This window comes from Pseudochaenichthys georgianus, chromosome 2, assembly GCF_902827115.2.
Source record: "Pseudochaenichthys georgianus chromosome 2, fPseGeo1.2, whole genome shotgun sequence".
Lineage (NCBI taxonomy): Eukaryota > Metazoa > Chordata > Actinopteri > Perciformes > Channichthyidae > Pseudochaenichthys > Pseudochaenichthys georgianus.
In genome coordinates, this window is record NC_047504.1 from 2,512,709 (window position 1) to 2,536,164 (window position 23,456).

The 23,456-nt window shown below is 42.5% G+C and overlaps 1 protein-coding gene across 1 annotated transcript in view; it reads left to right on the forward strand.

The window, feature by feature from the left end:
- Positions 1-16,749: 16,749 nt before the first annotated feature.
- Positions 16,750-23,456, forward strand: part of LOC117457704 (nck-associated protein 5-like) — a 159,140-nt gene continuing 152,433 nt past the window's right edge. The window contains exon 1 of the mRNA XM_034097914.1: positions 16,750-16,946. Within this exon, the coding sequence (XP_033953805.1) occupies positions 16,828-16,946 (119 nt within the window). The 5' untranslated portion in view covers positions 16,750-16,827. The remainder of the gene's footprint in view (positions 16,947-23,456) is intronic.

Here is a 23,456-nt window from a genome sequence, read left to right on the forward strand (position 1 = left end):
CACTGACATGGTTTGAAATCAATATATTATCCAATTTGTGACCCCCCCACAGGACTTAAAAAGCACCTAACTAGATCATGAAAATCGCGGGGGGTATCCCCCGAACCCCCCTAGCATGTTTGGACCTCGGTATTTAGGAAATCCTGGATCCTGGATACGGCCCTGAGTAGAAGTACCTCAAGTTCTGGGGCGACAGAGCCTTCTCCGTTTCTGGAACTCACCACCCCAATCCATCAGAGATTCTTCCTCCCTCACAGCATTCAAAACATCACTCAAAACCCACCTGTACAACACTGCATTCAATCTCTGACCACCCCCCCTATTTTCTGTTCTGTTTATCTCTTTTTGTATTTCTTTGTTATCTATTTTATTTATATTTAGTTTTTTTGTTTTCTCTTGTCTTTTTTCTCCTCTTAATTCTCTGTCAAAGCGTCTTTGAGTTTCATGAAAAGCGCTATAAAAGTCCCATGTATTATTATTATTATTATTATTATCACTGACTAAACGTCTTTACTAACCCTAACCCTAGTAAATGCATGTACTTAAAGGGGACCTATCATGCTAAATGCACTTTTGTATGTCTTTTATACAGGAATATGTGTCCCTGGTGTGTCAGGGAACTCACCAAGTGTCAGAAAACACAACCCTCTCTCTTTTCCTCCATACCCAAATCTCTAAAAACGGGGCTGCAACGGAGCTGATACAGATTTGAATTGTTCTGACGTCAGAAAAGGGGTGCTCCACCTAAATGGGCAACTCTCCACCTATCAGGGGAATGAGGGGTTGGGCCACGGCCATTGCCGCTCGAAAGCGCTGGAGACGCTGTAGTACATATGCCAGGCCTGTAAGTGGCGCTGTAGTCTGCCACAAAAGCAGCGAAGAAGACTTCCAGCGCATGAATGCCATGGTTGCCCTTCTGTTTATTCTCCGCTGTGGACACTCTGGCTCTTTTTCTCCTTCCCCGAGGCAAGCGTTTGCTCCTGCTGCTGTAATTCAATGCAATCCCTCCTTCGCTGTAATTCTCTCCGGTAGTCCACCAGCAGATGACAAACAACCACCTCTCCACCCAGGGCCGGCCCTAGACTTTTGGGGGCCCTAAGCGAGCTTTGGCTTGGGGGCCCCCCTCACTCTAGCGCAGGGGTGGCCAACTCGCGGCTCTCGAGCCGCATACGGCTCTTTGCCTAGTTTCATGCGGCTCTTCAGTTCATATCGAATTTTATGTGTGAGAGTTTGGGGGAGAGACACTGACTCCTGACTAGTGTTGCACGGTGTACCGATACTTGAAAGGTATACCGCGATACTCTGCCGTTAAAAACGTTACGATTCCTCTGTTTCATTAGTATCGGTACTTTAAGAATGATGGGGGAAAGTACTCTGGTGAGAAAGCGCCGTTTTAATAAGAGCCGTGTGTGTTCAGCGCTCTGCTTCCACTCCCTGTACTGCAGTCCTGCCTGCAGTCCCGCCCCTCTCAAGCATGCTCTAAGTGCCTCCCCTCTCTCGTGCACGTGCTAGCTGCCAGAGCATGTGAGAAAACGAGAAGCATGGCTGCAAGTGGGAGTGCAACTGCCGCTGCGCCTCGGCTTGTTGACAAAAAAGACGCCAGAAGCTACATTTGGAAGTATTTTAGCTATATCTCTGACAGTGAGGGCAAGCCACGAGGCCTGTCTGTAAGAAATGTATTAATTTGATTTAATACGAATTCTTGTCATTTATTTTATTTATTGTTCTCATTGTTTAAAAGTTTGTGTTATGGTTATGGTTCTGGTGTGAAATAAAGCACAATAATTACATTTAAAACTGTTTCCCTCTTTTTAAGAAAAGTATCGAAAAAGAATCGGAATCGCAATTATTGACTTGGTATCGAAACCAAAATGTTGGTATCGTGACAACACTACTCCTGACAGTTAAACCTGATATTTAGTAGGTCTGTTAAGTATTGAATGCTGATAATTCTGACGTAATTTGGCCGGTCAAAGTTGTTTGGGCTCGGATAAAATCGCTTCGTTACTTTGGTCCCGTGTTACTTTGGTCCCGGCTCTCACTACGTGTGTATGTGTGGTGTCAGGTGTCAATATGAAAGGATGACAGCGCGTCTAATTTTGATGTGGCCCAAGAGCCAATCACAATAATACCTTAATACCTGCGATGCAGTGAACCAATCACCTTTGAGGGGGGGGGGGGAACCTATCGTTGATTAAACACTATCCAGTGTTTCCCCTACCATTGTCTTGGAGGGGCGCTGCGCCCCGCCAAAGGAGCCCCGCGCCCCCCCTGAAATTCAAGGTGTTTAAAAAAAAATATATATATATTATTTAATCTTTTTAAATATATATGTAGCACTAAATTGCAAATAATCTATGACTACTGTCACTTTTCACATTGAACATGTGCTCTTTTATTAAATAAACTAAACGCTTTCATCTTAAGTTGTGAGTTTAGTGTTTTTGACTTTATGAAACACTGATGCATTAATCAATAACAATAATCCACAGCTCCTCTCTCTGCTCCAGAGGATTTAAAAAATATATATCCCAATGCCACAAAAATGCATTAGTGACTTGGTTGAAATCTTGTCTCCAGAAAACAAAAAACTGAAACAAGCGGTATCAGTGACTGTGTGTCTGATGTGGCTCTTTGCAGTAACAGAGAAAAAATGTGGCTCTTAACCTCTGACTGGTTGGCCACCCCTGCTCTAGCGCGTTCTCACCACACACAACACGGAACCAACTTTTGTCTTATGATGTTAGCATAAGCACACATATTGTATAAATAAGCATGTAAACACTGTGGACCTAACCCCCTCTAGGGGTTCCTCACCTCCTCTAGGGGGGTCCGGGGGCATGCTCCCCGGGAAGATTTTTTTTTTTTAAATATTGAAGTTAAAAGCATCAATCTGGTGCACTTTGAGAGCAAAATTAAGAGATCTATGGATACATCTCTCAACACCCATATGAAACAGAACTGTAAACTGATTTTTCTTTATGGATATTTTACAAATAACTTAAACTGTGTTCTTGTTTTGTCATATAGTATTTCATAACTGTTTTTCATTTATTCTCTCTGGCTGTCCATCTCATAATGTTCACATATAAACTAGCTGTCAATAGGAATATCATTCAGAAGAATTATAATTTCTTGCAAAAATCTGTCACAAAAAGAGGTTGCACATTTAAATTCAGGTGTTGTTATGGCAACGTCAGTGGCCAAACAGCCACATTTACTGCTGCAAATACGTTCAAACATGCTGTTGACACGTAAAGCAGTGGCAACTATGCCACCATTTCAGCTGACTTTTTCTCAGAAATACTGTCACATAACATCCATATATTTCAGTGCTAGATTGATGCTAAGCTAACTATGATACACTTTAACTGACAGGACTCAGGATCAACTGTGTACTCTAAGGTCGCTTCATGTTGAACAGTAAGTCAACATTTCCCAGAGAGCTTTCTTTGAAATCACCAGGGGCCTCATTTATAAAGAGATATACGCTCAAAAAATGGCGTACGCCAGTTTCTACGCAATGTTTGCGATTTATAAAATACTAACTTGACGGGAAAACGTGCGGTCCTCCACGCAAACTCTAACCCATGCGTACGCACTAAGCACAAAAACGGGAGAGACGAGAAACTGCGATACCGTTGGCAGAAGGAAGAATGGAGAGAAATATGTGGAGATAATACCATAAACAAAATGTTACCTCTCATTTATCATATGAAGAATTCATTTTCAAACATTGATTAAAGCCAATCTTAAAATGATTAAAGAAACGCTTGTTTGAGACTCCTCAGTGCACACAAAAACATAACTTGGAGAAATAAATAAATACGGATATGTTATTTAAAACCACCTCGAATATGTTGTGTTAATGTTATGAAATGTTTTCTCATAAATGATGTGGTTTTGCATTTCTGTAGGTTGTACGAGCATGGTTTTATATACTACCATGTTTAATCATGTTTTATGCCGTTTGCTAAGACTTGATAAGTCGCTCATAAAACACAGGAGGTATGGAAACTAAGAATACCATATGTGGTCAATTGTACAGCTAATATAACACAACACATTAGTTGTATTTCCTTTAACTAGTGGATATAGAGTTGCTGCAGTGGAGACCCTGCACACAGCTGATCGACAGCTGGGACACAAACCACCAAATACGAAAACATAATTCAGATCCAGTCGTCATGACTCCACTCCGGAGGGATTCCCCGATCATTTCTTACAGTCTGTCATCAAGGGGGTGTCTCCTGTCCCCGGTACAAACACACTGCCTGAGGAAGGCTATGTGTATTTTTTTTGTCATGAACCTTTTTCGGACCACTTATTTATTTATTTTGATGACGATCCGACCTCCATGCTGCTACTCTGGTTCAAACGGCTTCCACCAAACAATATGATTTATCTCGACGTCCCCAAAATAACCAAAATCTGACCTAGTGTGCGATGTATTTTTTAGCTATTCCGTCGTCATCTCCTGCTCTTCTTCATAAAGTCAGTCAAAATGAATGAATGAATGGGCGTTTCTGTGACTATTTATAGGCAAATATGGGCGTTACGTGAAGCCCGCAAAAGCTGCACCGCATTTCGAGTCGATTGTGATTTATAAAGGGAAACCAGCGTAGGAAGTGCTGTACGCACTTTCCTCTCTGGTACGCAATGTTTGGTGAATTGGAAAATGTCGGAAACATTTCTGTACCTATTTTTTGGATTTCTACTACGTAAGCAACCTTCCCACGTGAATCCTACGCACGACGTTATAAATGAGGCCCCAGGTAACGCTAAAAAACATTACATTTAGATTGTATGACAAAGTGTTTATTTAATATATCTGGCTAGCTATAGCTACTTGCTAACAGTTTAGCTTACCCCCGCGATTCAAAGTAACGTCAACGTAGCTGTAATTTATGCTTTGCTTACATGTTCGCATAACTTCGAAGTTTACTGACATTTACATACCTTGTTTACCTGGCTCAAGTGGTGGCTCTGGGGTTGTTGTGTGAGCCACGGTCACCACTTGAGAATTGTCGTCTTTTTTAAGAAAATGTTTTCTTATGTCCATCTTCAAAAACTCTGAGTCCGACTGACAGTTTATTTTAAACATTGTCACAGCTCACAGGATAGGTACCTGTCAGCCAGAGTTGGTGTAATGCGTTACTGTAATAATATTACGTTTTGTCGGTAACGGAGTAGTGTAATGCGCTACTTTTATAATTCAGTAATCACACTACAGTTACTAACATTGCCCCGACACGCGTTACTTCGTTACTTACTAAAATCAGTCATAATCACACTGACAGACAAGAGGGGTTTCCGCCGCAGGTTTATATGTACGTAATCTGCGCGACTTGCGCGTCCACATCTCCACGTACAGTGCTGCATAAACATGGCTGAGTCAGCGATAACTTTCGAGGGTGGAGGTATGCCCATTATTTTGAGTTTGTCCGAAGAATAGACAGGAATGTGACGGTGAGGTGCAAACTGTGTTCAGGCTAGAAGCTGTTATCCACTGCTGTAAACACCACGTCAAACCTGAACAAACACCTGCAAAGCACACATGCTAAGGTGAAGCTAACGCACACGCTATTTGTTGGTTGTTTATATCACATTCTTCTTCTCTGTCTTCCGGTTGTTGCCTGTTTTGAATGACAAATACACACTACCGCCGCCTGCTGGTAAGGAGAGTTATTGCCACTCACGCATGCGCAGTTCGTACGTGCTCAGCTGAAGTCTTTGCGGTGTGTGTTCCAGTGCGACACATGGCCAAGACACAGGCGTCGGCAAGTTCTCTGGTGACCGCTTGGTGTGTCAGGGCCTTAATAGCTAAGGACCCCCGAACCCAGAGTGAGGATGTTGTGAGTGCGCCGCCGGCCTGCCGCCGATTCCGAAGCAGCAACAATTAGAATTTGGAGGACCGGTAACCAAAGCAGAGATGGACAGGCTTGTAGCATCCTTCATAGTAGAGGAAATGTTGCCCATTTGCACAGTGGAATCACCATCATTCAGAGAATACAGATAGCAGGAGACAGAGGACAGCCATGCCGAGCTATCTGGATCAGTCTTATCAGAGCTATCTGGATCAGACAATGGAAACTGAACTTGAGAGAACATTTGAAACTTTAGCAGTCTGCGTGATCTGCCTGTAGGGAAGGGCGGGCCAGCCCTGTGAGTAAAGTAACGAGTAAAGTAACGAGTTACTTTATGTATGAGAGTAACGAAGTAGTGTAATATATTACATTTTTTTAGTAACGACCCCATCTCTGCTGTCAGCCAATAAGACAGATGTTTATTTCCATTCAACTCTCTGGTTGGTCTGGTGTCTTGCCTCTGTTGCATTCACTGAACACGGGAAATTACAATCCTGCCGTCCTCTCTTGTGTCATGATGAGTTTCAGGTAAAGCACGGTTAATGTATTATATTATTGACTCAATCGGATTGTAGTTATAATGGAAATAAATAAAAACACTTTGTTTTGTTTCGATAATTCTCCTTTGCTGTGTGTTGCTACCGTCTCTCCCCCATTCTCATTGAGTATTTTACAAAGAGTGAAACAAACAGCACCCTTTTGATGTTATGGAGAAACAGTAGATTGCATTCACTGTTGCGAGAGGAGGCCAGCAGAATCGGGCTTCCCTTGGTGAAAAAGAATTGAGGGATTGACCAATCAGATGAGGCCCGCGTCATGCCCCTGCCAATCTGTGATTGGTCAGGGCCATGCCAAGTGAAGCCAGCCGCCTCTGGCTTCCCCTCAGAGGCATCAACATCAGTTTTACTACGTAGTACTGTGACTGTCATCACCGCCGTTAGAAATTATCAAGCATTATGGAGGGTGGAGATTTGGCGTACTTAATCAAACATAACTTTACTAAACTTCCGCTACAGCAGCAACTAAAAAATCAGATGACAGGCCAATGCCCACACTCGAGCTGTGTACACAGAGGAAAAAGGGAGCGAATCGGACGTTCAATGAGGACAATTATGTCCGCTCGGAGTGGCTAACTGGAAGCGCTAAACTTCAGCGTCTATTTTTCTGGCCATGTCTTCTTTTTGACCAGGATTCGTGCTCCCTGAACAATCCTTGGGCAACTTCAGGATTCATCGACCTTGCCAACCTGTCACGGGCAATTGAGAGGCACGGTAAATCCAAAAATCACATAGACACATAGATTGTGCTGTGAAATTTAAGCTTTTTGGACGCGTCAGGATTGACGTGGCTCTGGATTTAGCGAGAACCATTAGCACAAAGAAAAAGTAAAAAAGAACCGGGTATTCTGAGGAAACTCATCATTGCAATTTTGTAGAGCTGGTACATGCATTTGCAGAGTTTGACACTGCACTTGCGGAGCACTTGGACTTCAACAGTCTTCAGCGGTATGTCAAACACCATACAATCAGAATCAGAATCAGAAACAGGTTTATTGCCAGGTAGGTTCGCACATACATAGAATTTGATGTCATGGTGCATACATAAAATATAAAAAACAATAAATCTAATATAAAAACAATACATCTTTTACACCGTAATACAATACAGTTAAATAGCAATACAAATTAAATAAAGCAGTAATTTACATGGAAATATAATGCTATGAATGAGTTTTAGAATATAAACTATGAAATGTGAAGTAAGAATATGTGCAAAAAGGAGTATGAACATTGTGTGCATTAATGTAATGCATATAGTGTTACAAACTCAGACACTTAGGATGTAGGACCCAATTGCACGACCCGGGAGACAGAGGTAAAGTATTTGTAAGATACTTTATTTTCTAATACAGCAGTGAACAACAAAAAGGGTAACTATCAATCTCTAGCCGAGATGACAAAAATAGCGAACAAAAAATGAAAGTGAGGAATGAAACTTTTCACGAGCACAAGAAACATCGACCTGACCATAGCATAAGACAATACGAACTGACAAAGTACACTGGGAGACAGGGGAATTTAAGCACAGGGTGACAAGACACAGGTGGGACCAATCAGGGGCGGGGCTGACACTGATGAGCACAGGAGACACAGGATGGATGACAGGTGCAAACAATCAAGAAGCCTGGAATGAGAGAAAGCAAACATAAATAACATGAACCTTTCTAGCATTTCTGTCGGTGCACAACATATAGTCTATGATGTAGCAGAGGTAAAGTGTCAGTGGGGGGGCCAGGCCTTGTTTAAGAGGCCGGCTGCGTTCTTCCTGAAGTCCACGACCATCTCCACTGTTTTTAGGGCGTTGAGCTCCAGGTGGTTTTCCCCACACCAGGTCACCAGATGGTCCATCTCCCACCTGTAGGCAGACTCGTCCCCACCAGAGATGAGTCCGATGAGGGTGGTGTCGTCTGCGAACTTCAGGAGCTTGACAGACTGGTGACTGGAGGTGCAGCTGTTGGTATACAGGGAGAAGAGCAGAGGGGAAAGAACGCAGCCTTGAGGGGAACCGGTGCTGATGGTGCGGGGGTCAGAGAGGTGCTTACCCAGCCTCACGTGCTGCTTCCTGTCAGACAGGAAGTCTGTGATCCACCTGCAGGTGGAGTCGGGCACATGCAGCTGGGAGAGCTTGTCCTGCAGCAGAGCCGGGATGATGGCAAAATGACATAATTGAAAGCATAGCTCGTTCTATCCAGGATGAGATAGATAAAGAAATACACATTTCTCCTTTCATTGCTGTACAAGTGGATGACACATCAGACATTTCCAATAAGTGCTGTCATCATCAGATATGTGAATGAAAAAGGCAGTGTGTGTGAACGTTTTCCGGGCTTTTTTTATGTCAGCTTAGAAAGAGACGCAAAAGCTGTAACATCAGTTGTCATGAGAGCCATCGGGAACTAGTCCAACAAACAAACTGATTTGTCAGACTTATGACGGAGCAAGCTGCATGAGTGGACAGCACGGTGGCGTTCAGGCTTTAGTGAAAGCACACTGCCCCAATGCGCTATTCATCCACTGTTATGCTCATAAATAAAATGTGGTTTTAGCACAAGGCACAAACAACATTCAAGCAGCCAAACAGTTTTTTGCCAATCTTGATGCCTTCCACAATTTGTTCTCACGTTCAAGTAAGAAATCAGCATTACTGTGTGAAGTTGATTGAGCTGTGCGTGTACCAGGGGGTGAGGTGGAACTTTAAAAGCTGCGCGGTACACGCCATCCACGAAGGACGCGGGTTGCTCTGTATCGCTTTCGACAAGATAATGACAAAGCCAGGATGGGACAAAGAGACCATTGCACAGAGTGCTTCCTTGAAGCAAAAACTTGAAGATTTTCACTTCACCTTCCTGCTCGGGGTCTTTCAGTCCATTTTCGGCCTCACAGAACCACTCTTCCAGGTTCTGCAAAGTAAGACGGTGGACATAAAAAAATACCAGAATCAGATCATGAGCACTCTCAGCGCTCTCAAAGCCACAAGAACAGATGAGAAATTCAGTCGCATTTACGATGAAACAGTCAAGGCAGTCGGCGATCCTGTGCCCCGACGTAAACGACGTCACCGCGGCTGGGACGGCCTGGAGCAGGGGTTTAACCAGCACCAAGAAGGAGACGAGGAAACGGGTGTGTCTTTCCGGCGTCTTTACTTTCAGATTGTTGACGGCATAGTGTTGCACATTACCCAAAGATTTGCAGATATGGAGCACCTGAATTTTTTTCGGATACTGGAACACACATCATTCACACATTTCTGCAAGCCTGCTGCATTTCCCAGCAGTGAGCTGGCTGAGCTGATCAACACGTATCCATTCTTTGATGAGCAGAAGTTAAGGAATGAGCTGCACACGCTGTACAACAACAAGTTGTTTCACAAGCCACCAGGAGAGCTGATAGAGCTTCTTATTGAGGATGACCTACAGGGCACACTCTCTACAAGCTACTCCAGCTCATGCTCACGATACCAGCCACCAGCACATCAGCAGAGCGCTCCTTTTCCTGTCTAAAAAGGATCAAAACGTATCTGAGGAACACGTGTGGACAAGACAGACTTGTTAACCTAACCACAATATCCATTGACTCTGTTGTTGTGGAGGACCTAAAGGCCACTGGGAAGTTCTATGACATTGTTATTGACCACTTTGCCACCACGAAAGACAGGAGAATGGCCTTCCTCTTTAGGGTGAGTGAAATGCACACCCCTTTCTCTCTGTGGCCTGAACTGCCCGTGTAGCCATGTGTGCAATTTCTGATGTGGTTCTGTTGGTTATTGTGCATTGCTTGCCTGGATTTAGCTGCAGGTGTTAGTCAGTCTGAAGTAGTTGTTTTATTGCAGTTGTTTATTTAGCACAGGGTGCTATCTGAAAATCAGCACCACGGATAGCACCCATATAGGGCCCGATCACCTGAATAGATGAGATTGTTTATATTTTTTTACTTACTTTTGGACTACGGACTGAGCTAATTACAGAGACGAGGACTGTTGCTGCACTTGCCGTGTGTGTTAGAAAGGGAAGGGAAGAGAAGGTGGACTATCGCATGCAAATGTTTCTGCACATAACTGTTTTTGAATGTGTTTCATACACGCCTACTGATACTTTGATGTGAACGTAAAACTTTAAAAGTCTCCTGATTTAGTTTGTGAATGAATGCTGGGGGGGGGGGGGTGGCTGCATAAATTAATAAGAAAATGCTTAAATTAATAAGACGAGAGAGTTTCGGCTGGAGAGTGCATGTGCAAGTCCTGCATCTGTGTGATACAAATGTGTGTAAAATGATACCGGGCGCTGTAATCACTCATCTGGTTACGTTATTGACCACCCCCCCTAACCCAAAAAAATTTGCTTCCCCTAAATTTTTCCTCACGCCACGCTACTGGCTTCTAATGCCTTTTTTGCCGAGGTTCAAGGCATTGGCTACAGACAAACAGCTCCATTTCTCCCACTAGTTCAAGCCACCATACTGTATGTATGTATTGAATGTGTGGCCGTTTCTCAATCTCGAGGATACTGGCTTCCAAGCCAATATTTCAAGGATGCTACGTCATCGAGTGCCGCCGAAGTACTGTTCCAATCTCCAGCATACTTGGAATTCCACCGAGGCTGCGTCCTTGGTTTGGGGGAAATTTCGAGGTTGCACATGGGTAGACTTCGTAAATTTCCCCAAATCTGTGGCGGAAAATGTAAGGCGGGGCCTCTCATATGACGCACACCTGCACACTTGCTAGCCTGTTCCACTCTTCGTTTTCCGATTGCCAGGAAGGATTCTTGCCTAGCTTCTGAAGGAAGTGACTCGGAAGACATGTGCTACCAAGCAAGCATCCTCGCGATTGAGAAACGCCCCCAGAGGCCGTTTCTCAATCGCGAGGATGCTTGCTTGGTAGTCGCATACTTCCAAGTCACTTCCTTCAGAAACGAAGCAAGTATGCTTCAAAGCCACTGCTTCGGAAAACGAAGAAGAATGGAACAGCCTAACAAGTGTGCCACTCTCTCTAATGGTTTCAACATAAACTATCCCGAAAATAAATACCTCACAATGTCTATCTAATAGGGGTGTAACGGTTCACAGAAGTCACGGTTCGGTTCGTACCTCGGTTTGGGTGTCACGGTTCGGTACGGGTTCGGTACAACAAGGAAGTCCCAAATGCATAATCTTTTTTTCCTGTTATTTATTTGTAACAGTAGTGCACGTTTTGGTATGAAAATAAGGAACTCTAACATTTGGAATCATTAACTGTATTACACAGTTAAAAACAAACCACAAACAGTAACACATACACTCAGATGGCCATATTATTTATAATGGCTGATGTCAAACATACGGATACAAGCGGCCGAGATAGGTTTCCTCCGCCGGGTGGCTGGTGTCTCCCTTAGAGATAAGGTGAGAAGTTCGGTCATCAGGGAGGGACTCGGAGTTGAGCCGCTCCTCCTTCGCGTCGAAAGAAGCCAGTTGAGGTGGTTCGGGCACCTAGTTAGGATGCCACCTGGGCGCCTCCCTAGGGAGGTGTTCCAGGCACGTCCAGCTGGGAAGAGACCAAGGGGTAGACCTAGGACCAGGTGGAGGGATTATATCTCTTCGCTGGCCTGGGAGCGCCTTGGGATCCCCCAGTCAGAGCTGGTTGATGTCGCCAGGGAAAAGAAAGTTTGGGGCTCTCTGCTGGAACTGCTACCCCCACGACCCGACCACGGATAAGCGGGAGAAGATGGATGGATGGATGGATGGATGTCAAACAAAAAGGTTCAATAAGCTGTACAACTAAAAAGAATGTCTTGAAAATATTAAAATAAATAATAAGAAAGTGTTTCAATCACAATCAATAAAAGGCAATCCAGAACTGTATAACATCTCCTAATGTCAAAATATAAAATACATACAATGATAAATATAAAACAAAATAAAATCTGTATCTTTAGGAGCAATGTCTAACATGTGTAATTAACTTGTGTGAGGGCATTATGCCTAAATAAAGGTACTCAAGCTTTACTCTATTTTCAAGTTTTTCTTCAGAAAGATGAGTTTGTCTACGTTGTCAGTAGTGAGGGCAGATCTGTTGGCGGTAACTATGTCACCTGCCTTCGAGAAAACCCTCTCGCTGGGGACTGAGACTGACTCGGATGTGATTGAGCATGTTTGACGCGTTACCAGCATACCGCACCGCTGTCGAACAACGCCGACACACCGTCCTCGTCCGATCCACAACTCGCACCCCATCATTGTTGTAGTCCACAGGGAACCTGAAATGTTCCCACACAGCTGATTTAAAAGAAGCAGGTGGGTCTTCTAGCTCCTGTGTGTTGTGTGAACTTGCCGTAGCTACTAACTTTTCTTCTTCATGTATTGTGTTCGTTTTGTTGTGTTTTGTTCTTGTTCTTCATTTGTTATTTACGGGCGGCTGGCTTTTAGGCGCAATACCGCCCCCTGAATTATAAATAGTGTAATACTGCCCTGAGTGACAGACTTTTTTCCCACTCGTAAAAAAAGGCGTATTCGCCGTGTGACTCGAACCGTGACGTCCAAACCGCGATGGTACGGGACGAATACGGATACCGTTACACCCCTACTATCTAATTATGAACTTGCTTTACTTTCACGGAACACATTTTTGGTGATAACAAACAAATGTAACAAAGTAACATATTTACCAACACATGTTCTACGCCACTGCATACTTACATTTAAATATGTGCTGCGTCGGTTCAGCCATTCTCCGCAAGGGTTTTTGAAATTGGTCCGTGCGCAAAGCATTGTGGGTATTTTAAGGACGCGAAGTCTACCCATGTGCAGCCTCGAAATTCCCCCCAAACCAAGGACGCGGCCTCGGTGGAATTCCAAGCTTACTGGAGATTGGAACAGTCCTTCGGCGGCACTCGTAGCATCCTTGAAATATTGGCTTGGAAGCCAGAATCCTCGAGATTGAGAAACGGCCTGTATCTCATCCAGCACTCTCTCAATGATTGGACGGGGGTCCTCCCACCTCTTTCTTCTATGTCCGATATCACGCATTACAGAGGATTTAGGCGTGTGTATAACTCCACACGCCTTTTCTCTTCATTCATGACTTTTTATTTAATGCATTTTAACGGCTGTAATCGTTGTTAACGTAAAACCGGAAATGACGTCACTGTTGATAAACGAAGACTCCTTCCAGTAAAGCTTTTCAAAATAAAATGTAGCCACAACGTTAGCCACAAGCCAATGCTAACCGGAAATGTTTTCAGAATAAAACAGTTTTAAGCTTACTGTATGTTTAAACTAAATTACGTCATTAAACATTTATTTTAATTTCTTACAGTATTTGTGTTTAAAATATAGGAAGTAAAAGTAAAAAGTATTCAGAAAAGTAAGAAGTGGAGTAAAGTACTGATACCAGAAAAATGTACTTAAAGGTGGGGTATAGGCTCATGGGTAGGCTATGTAATTTTGGAGAAACCAGCTCGAGTGCGCTAGAATTTGAAAATACACAACCGGAACAAATCTGCCACTTCCTTACAGAGCCCCTCCTCCAACACACACGAACGAGCACATGACCAATGAGGGCACGTGCACAGATGGAAGGCTGACAGGCAGGTAGGCCATTCAGTTATTTTAACCGGCCCGGCTAAAATGATTGGTCGTGCTTTTTAAAGTGCTACGGCTTCCACAGATTTGTTTTTTTTATGTATTTATTGTCAAAGCATTTAATGTATTCATTGCTATCGGGATGTTAAGAGCATTCCATGGAATATAACAAAAAGTGTTTCTGGAATAAATTACATATCCCACCTTTAAGTACAGTAACAAGGTATTTGTGCTCCACTATTTCCCACCTCTGGTAATATACCATATACTTATCAGATGTATGCCTCAGAAGACGGATTTCTTGTGATGCCAAGATGACAGCTTACGCTAAAATACGAGGGCTAAGGTCAGTGTTTTTCTTTCCTGACTTCATGAGCATGTCAGAGCAAAAGGAGGAGGCAGATATGGAAGACAGGATGTGATAGGAGAGGGATTTAAAAAATGTATTAAATAAAAAGAGCGTACAAGTGTTGTTCACACATGTAGACTCACAAGACACACACAAAAGAATTCAGCAGACTTCACCTGTCAGGCTTTCCGGTTTATGACTGACCTGTACAAATGTTAAACTAAAAGCAATGACAGTGATTAACAGGGACCAAAAATCAAAGCTATATCTGTCTTTGATGTTTATTTGTCTGGTGGAAGGTTTAACATTTCAGCATGATACATCTTTCTCCTTTGGTTGGGGATTTGTCTATTTGACTCAAAGAATAGATCACAAGCGTCCAATTAAGAAATCAAAGATTTGCATGATCAAATGCTGAAAACTGAAATGTAATTTTCCTAATATTATTATCTTCCTCCTTCATAACAATTGATGCCAGTAACTGATTAGCTCCTGACATTTAGGTGTAATTGAATGTCTGTGATGATTTGGGATTATGTTCTTTGCTTGGTCTGGCTCTTCGTTATGCTTTGAAAGAGCTGCCAATTATTTTGTCTTCAGCTCTTCACAGCTCAAAGTTTTGCAATGTCGTCAGCCCACTCAGTCTCCGAGAGCTAACAATATTACAATGCAGTGAGCTTAGAGGGGAGGAATGCGACAACAGAATGGAATTATGGGAGAAATTATTGCATTTCAGACCGCAAGAATAGAGATGGGCTGAAGCGGAGCATTTGTTCACAGTATAACACTCAAAGTTTGTATTTAAGTAGTAATACAAAATATATAAAAAAGATTATATAGATAATGATAATGATAATAACAAAAATAATTAGAATTATAATAACTATTATCATGATTATCTTAATTATCATAGTTTATATAAAAATGTTATCTGGACTTGTAGGAATTTTAATTTGTTTTACTTTATTATTTTATTTATGTATATATAGATATATATATCATTTTGTTTATCTGTGTGCGTATTTAATTACGGAATTATCTTTTTTGTCTTTATCCTGCAACAGGATGACTAACGGGAGGGCTACACCTGTATGCTTTCTGCACTCCCGCTTCTACTGTTTGTTTTTTCGGATGTATAAACTGTCTAATTGTTGAAATAGTAGAATAAAAAAAACATGTGAATCTTGGAGATTAGAAATCTTGTGGGCTACGAGGGTTGGTGGCAGCTAGGATTGTAGCACATTAAGCAAGCGCCCTGCAGAGAAACCAATGAAAAGCATAAAGAAGTCTTCTTGGCAGTTAAGCTGGGAGTCATGTGCCTCCATTTAAATGAGAAGGGAAAGAGAGATGGAGAAGTACAGGCTGGGGACCCTGCCAAGCCGAGACACTTGAGGAATGCATCTCTCGCTCCGCAGTAATACCATTACTGCTATCCGAGTAAAAAAAACAGCTCCAATAGTCTAGTCAGCAAGTCTCATGGCCAGAGTGAACAGATAACAGGTTACAGCGTCAGAGCTAACTGAGAAATTCAATCTTGAGAGATTTTGAGCATTTTGACTACCGAAATAAGCATGCACATTGTGGTATACTTGCACATAGTTGCATGTGTCTCATATCAAAGTCAGGAAGTGATATGTGAAAGAAAATCCTCTTATTATTGTTTGTATCCACAATTTGTTCTAGTTTTATTTTGTACCCATTGATTTCTAGGATTCACAAATGTTTTCTTATTTGTGAAATGCATTTGTTTGCGTGTGTTCGAGAGCACTTCAACCAAGCACAATAAGGGGAATATCATATAAGCAAATTTAGATGATGAAATGTTTTCAAGAAATTATGAAAATAGGATTATTTAGGAAATACTACTGATCTATTAAGTCTATAACAACTCTTTGTGCATAATATTGCCTGAGTTAAGCTTCTGAAAGGCTTAAAAACTGCTCATTAATGCTTTTTAATGTTCCTCTAAAATATAATTTTAACTTGTTTGATTGGATTTAACACTGCCTCAGTTGCACTACTAAAAGCATCTCTCTAATTCTTATATGTATGTAACATATTTGCACACAACACATGCCCTTATATGGGTTAGGGGGCGTGGCTTATGCCAATGAGAAACACACCTGCGAAAGAGCAGAGTCGGATGGTTGAGAATGTTTGGTGCTGGCTGATGTGAAGTTGACTTTTAGCCTATTGTCTTGTCAGTGTGTGTGGAGCTGTGTGTTAGAGCTCGAGGCATGTGGTGTGACTCCTCGAGCCCTGGCAGTTAGTTAATAAACACATGCCTGTCAACAGCTGCTGGTGACGTAATGTGGAACTTCTCCTCACCACGCTCCTTATCCTCCCGCCCCTCCCCGCCTCTCTTACTCCCCCCTCTGTATTTACAAGTCTGCTGGGTGTTGCTGCAGACTTCCAGCAGCACAGATAGTGTTGAAAGAGTGTGTGTTTTGTGAGTGGCTTCCCCCCCTGCAACACTTCCAGGAGGATTTACGACAGCATGTTTTCAGCTGCCCTCAAAGGAAATTCCACATCATCAGGTTGTCTTCCTGACCAAAACACCTCTGAGAGTCTGGGAACTACAGAGCTGTTGAGTGGAGAGGATCCAACCGGCTCAGAGTAAGTTTCGAATCATGCTTGTTTGCCTCGTGACATTATAGGAGGCTGAAATGATTCACCTTCCTTTATTGTTAGGGAGAAGTGTGCAAAAGTCAGTGCAGAAAATGACTGGCTGTGGCAAGAAGAAGAGCATGTGCTTAAAACTGTTTAAAAGTTTGATTGTTTGTAGCCTTTATTTAACTGGGTGAAAGCCCCTTGAGATCAAAAGATCTCTTTTTCAAGGGTGACCTGCAGTGTTTGACAGTCATATTGGCAAGTGACACTTTATCAAGAAAAGCAGCATAATGGCAGTTACCTGCTGAGTAACATAAGTATGGCTTCTTATATGTTAGCTAGCAAACTGAAGCCCTTAATGTAAGATAGGCAATGTTTTCAGTGTTTATAACCAGCGTCATATTTTGGCTAAAACAAGTGTCACCACCAATGATTGCCTTAATCGTTTAAAGTGCTGTTGAAAGAGTTTATTTGGTATGTTTTGTCAACCAGCCCAAGGTAAACAAGATATGTCAATTAGCCTCTAGCTAACCCTGGTGGTATACACTGGACAAAATAAAAACTACAAATGAAATGTTTTGTCATTTGCATGGCACTGTTAACGATTTAGATAAATAAATGTGAGCTGTAGATTTAGGCTGCTTGAAACGAAATGATTTGTATTAAAAAATAAGTGTTAGCTTGCACCGAAATGAACTAGCTAGTTTATAAGCTAGTTTTATTTATGTTAGCTTATTAGCTGGCTAGCTAGCTGCAGAAAAGCTCAGCAACAACATTCAAAAGTAGTTGAAACCATTTCAATAAGCTTTCCTGTAACTTCCAACATAAGACTGTCAAAAATGAGCGCAAACTAGACTTTTTCACAACAGACATTGTGACTTGTTATAGCAGTACACAACAGGTGATATTGATAACGTTAACAATGTTCATTAAGTGTACTACATGTCAAAATGACCGCTGCAAACAAATCCCAGCCACCTCCAAACTGTTGAATGTTAATTGTGAATGACTGTTAAAATGATCCTCTCTGCTTGTTTTCAAATGCTCTGAACACTAAACTGTGACAGCTGCTGTTTGCAGATCTTTGCTGTGAGAAACGGCACACAGGAACACATGCGGAAAGATGAACACACTGTTGTTTCTCAAGCTGTCAGCAGCCTGCTGTTGAAATGTGTGTGTTCACTTATTTAGTGAGCTGCCGCATACCAAAGTAGAAGGGGGGATAGGGTTGTGTATTTTGATAACAGTCGGAAAATTATTCTGCCCTCTCTTGGCATACTGCATCACCTCTGGGCCGTTGGAGTGTATTTCTCTACCTGTAGCGTTATCACCAGAGAGTTCAGCAGAGAGTCAAAGCATGCTGGCCAAAGCAGTTGAGGGTCCCTCGACAGGAAGCTCAGTTGATTTTTTTCCCAGGATGTACATTACAACATCCTACGCATCTGGTGGGATAAGCACAGGGAATTGCAGGGACTCCCCTCATGAAGAGGATGACGACTTTGTATTCATTGTTTTTTCTTTTTTCCCACTAGACCTCCAACCCCTCCCGCCCTTTTTAAACCCCCACATTAAACTGCCTGCTAAGTAGTGCTGACTAAACATGATTTAAAGCTGCTCAGACAAGTCCTAGCATGCAGGAACTTTATCATTAAAGGGGTCGTGTTCGCGGATAGTTTCCCTTTTTATCTTGTTTGTCATCGGAAGTCATTTAGTTGTTTGCATAGTATAACATAACCAGTTTTTCAGTCAAGGCGTGCTGATAAAACGGCGCATCAGTCTTGTTTGACAAGCTTTGTTAAACAAGTAGGCTGAGTCTAATATTGATGAAACTCTTCAAAGAAACTGGATGAGATATAGGCGTCCATGTAAATATGTCAAATGTGTCCCTTACAAAAATCTCTTTTGAGAACACTTAAAAAGACAGAACTAGAGCATCTGGTGATGAGGGTGAATAAAAGATTAAAACAGAAAAACTAGGTTTCACATTTCTGGCTGCTTATCGCGAACAAGCCACATGATTTATAAATGCCACACGATCCGCATTTCTCTCAGTTTTGAGAACATGATGAGAAGCTCTATTTGTTCCTCATTTAATATGCAGGATCACACTTTACTCCTTCAATCAGCTTTTCCCTGTCTGGAGAAGCGTTGTGGTTTCACGCGACTATCAGTAACAGCAATTTGAAGATCCTAAAATGGGGGCTGGTTTCATAGGCTTTTTTATAAACCAATTTTGATCTTTGTTAAAAAGGACTAACCGATAAGATAAGTAAGATCCATATGCCGGTGTGTTTGCACAGTGCACACACATGTGTTATACACCCTCAACAACTGTACTCGTTCTCATTGTGGGAAAGGACATTGGTTGTTTATTCAGCAAAAAAGATCGTCCTTAACTAAAGATATGAGCAAATAATGTGTACAGACACCATTATACAGACACACGTTCATACCTGATAATCTGGGTTCAATGTCCGGATAATTTACGAGAGAGCATGCCGTTTGATCTTAACAGCAACATCGTAATCACAACACATCACGACAGCATCATTACTAATTTTAAAGGGACTGTTAAATTGACCTATTAGCTTTGACAGTAAGCCTCTCATTTTCACACCTATGTAATAAATACTTAAACTTGGTATGAGAATGAGTACACACACTGAAAAATACATTTAGCTTAATGATTGGTTTGCTGACGGTACAAAAACAAAACCCGTGTCAAATATGGCTTATTGTTGGAGGCTCTCAGACACAATAATCCCATGTTAGTGCGTGCCAGGCTACATGTGGTCGTGCCAACTGTACGGGACACATGCAGAGTCAGGATCAGACAGGCCGGCCAGCAGAGGGACTCAAAACATCCGATCAGCATAAACCATCTGTGCTGCTAGAATACAGATGGACCTCCCTCTCCGCACGTTAAACCCCACATCAGACACTTGCATGCTTCAATTTTCTCCTCAATGAACGGAAAGTAATAGCCACCCCAACGTCCCCTCCCACTTCCCCCCCAAGTGTAGCAGGGCGAATTAAAGGTATAATCTTCCCGGTCATTCATTCTTCTCCCCGGACTTGGCAATCTGGATGAATCATTCAGAAGAAAAATAAAGACAGAACTGGGCTCTGTACCATGGGGGAGTCTCTGCGCTGACCCCGTTTCAGTCCCCCCCATTTATTCAAGGCAGACACAGGGCCAACATTAATTGGTTCCCGGGGCAAAGGGAGTGCACCAATCAATGTCCAATCCCATCCATTTTCAGGCCCTGCCACTTCCTGGCATTGCTCTTTTCTTGGGGCGTTGTGGTATTGATCATGGAGGTCGGAGTCACTGTTTGGGCAAGACGTTTTTCTTTCTGAGCCCAAGTTTATAAGAGATGTGTGTGTCAATTGAAAACTCACGCAAAATGCATGAATGGAATCCCCTTCTCTTAAGAGTTTGGCTCTCCCTCCTTCATTCTTCCCGCCCACTTGGCCATTTCAATATTTGTTTACATTTATTTGATCCTCCATTTATTGTATAACCCTTGACTAAATTGCATCACAATGAAAAAAAACCACTTTCTTTTATTGCAAATTCCGCTGCAATTATTGTTCAATGAAAGGTTCCGTTTCATGAGAACAGGGGACAAAGTTCAAGGCACAAACTTCACCCACTTGATATCTGTGTTTGAACTTAACATGACAAAGATGTCTTACTTGTGGCGACTCTTTGCTCAGTGTGACATGAGAATATGCGTGGGTGAATGCCTGACTGTATTGGGTACAAAGGGCAGTATTGTCACTAGTGGCAGAGTGTGGGCTCTGTAATACTGCGAAGGCAAAAGCCAAACGGGTGGAGCAACAGTGTTTCTTCAGCAGACCTTTCTGTAGGGAAAGGATTAGTGCGGCTACAAGTTAAGATCACAGTGCCAGTAAAAGGCTGCTGATTGCAATAAATGCACAGCTGCCTAATTCTTCTAAGCCGTACAAAGGAACAGTATCAATTCTGAGCCATGACAATCCATATTCATGGCCAATCTGGGCTTATTATCACCGTTTCTCCAGGTTTTCTGTACAGCCATCTCTGAATGGGTTAAGTGTTATCATTAAGCTGGCATCCCCCTCACATTACCCCTGTTATAGTTTGGTAGCTGTGTGACCTCAGCTCGGTCCTCGCTTGTTTCATGGAGCAGATGTTAAAAAAGGGAGCCCCCCCCCCCCACCTCAAACACCTCCCCATGGTGGTCACACACACACACACACACACACACACACACACACACACACACACACACACACACACACACACACACACACACACACACACACACACACACACACACACACACACACACACACACACACACACACACACACACACACACACACACACACACACACACACACACACACACACACACACACACACACACACTGTTCCACCGTGCCTCCTCCCTTTTTACGCTGGCATCTAATTAGGCCTACAGCACAAAGACTCCCAGATGTCAGCGTCCTCCTGGCCTCTTTGATTATATCCTTTCCCCCCCCACTGGCTGGTCGGCCGACTGGCTGGACGGCCGTGTGGACTATAGGCGTTGACGCGTGTCACTCCACGTAGGTCAACAGCGCACTGGTTTAACATAACAGTGATTGCTTTTGGTGTAAATCACAAGAATTTTAGAGCAAGGGAGGACAGTCCTGAAGGGGTTTCAGTTGTGGAGAGAGGCCCTTGGATTGTCATAAAAATAGGCATTTAAATGTGTCCTGTTCATGTGATATGCAGCTTTATGTAAATACATGAAAAGAGCACAGGAATAGTGTCCTCACCAAACCAGTACTTGGTAAACCAGTATGTCATTGCATATTTAAAATGGCATTCGTCATGTCCAACGGTCACTAAGTGTTTCATTTCCGTTTTCAACCAAGCCACCAAGAAACGTGACGGTCAACACATTTATCGGCTGAGGAAAATTGACCACAGCGCTGCTTTTTACAGACATCAGCCCATGACAGCAAATCAGACTCCCATGCTTTATATGAACACTGGTTCTGCCAAGTAAAATCCTATTGGATGAGATGTTGAATGATTACCAGTTATGTTAAACATATTGGATAATATCTATAATATATATATAATATATAAGATAATATATATTATATACTGTAGGACATGAACCTCACTTTTAAACTTAGAGAAAGTACTGCAACACTGTGACCAATCACCATGGTCCTACAACAGCCATGATAGTTTTAGTCATTTGTCTGAGCTATTTACATTTATTGATGATTCTTTAAAACAAATTGCTATCTTTACTAGCAATTTAAGGGCAGCTGACAGCACAAAGACAAAGCACCATTTGGCTATCAAAGGCAGAAGTTTGCTTTTATTGCCTGCTTTTATCTGAATACCCCTGATATTTAGCTTTTAATGTGTTTGCTTAATCTCTATCACTTCCACTACCTCAATCCACACATTTTCTATACCCCAAGGAAAATGGTGTCTGTGTTTTCTACGTCGGGTCTGGCCAATCAAGGACATTGCTATAATCCATTTTAATCATTTACTCTCAATTTCCTATAACCCCCCTATCTCTGCATCCAAGGGAAGCCATGGGCTTTACTTCCTCTACTAATCTCCAGCGGAACGGGACCAAACTGAAATGCAATCTAAACATAGACCAGAGTATTTCATCAGATGTAATACACTTGCACAATTAGCCATTGCATTGCCAGGCTGATGTTTCGGTGTCATTAGAGACATTTCACATCCTGTTCACTGATTAGGCAACTTTCTTATACACGACATAACCCCAGGGTGTTCAGAAATGGGCCAGATGGAGACTGTGTCATGTTGGGAAACACAACACCTCTTCTGAATGGATACGTGATAGTGGCTGATCCTGCATGCAGTCTGATGTTTTGTGGATTCACGTCGATACGTTTAGACTTACCAAATTGGCAGTGGATGGAACGTGTCATGTTGATGTGTGGGGATGTTTGACAAGTGCAGTCACGCTGCTGAAACTTCAGACAGGGTGTAACAGATACTGCCTGCAGCAGATGCAAAAGGCACTTTGGGACGCTGTTTGGTTGCATAAGTAGGTTTGTGAGGCAAAACATCTGACCTACAAAAAAAGAAAAAGGGATGAATACAATTTAGCCTCATTCTGAGTCTAGCCAATAGTGACACTTAGCAGGCGTGAGATTTCGCACCAGCGGATCTTATGCTGAGGGTGTCATGAGATGTTTTTGGTAGCTTTGGTGTGGCTTGAAATAGCATATTTATTTGGACCCACAATGTTTTATTATGACAATGACTTGGTTATCAAAATAACTCAAGCAGAGGTTCAACTTTCATCTTTAACGAGTGGTTTCTGTGCTTGAAACCTTTTTAAATGCACATGGTTAAGCAGGCATTTGATTTCTTACAGCGATACTAGTTTCTATAATTAGAGCAAGAGATGAGAAAATCCTTATTTCCCCAGCTAGATATCTCCTGAAGAAAGGTTAATTGGCCATGTATAAATGAAACCA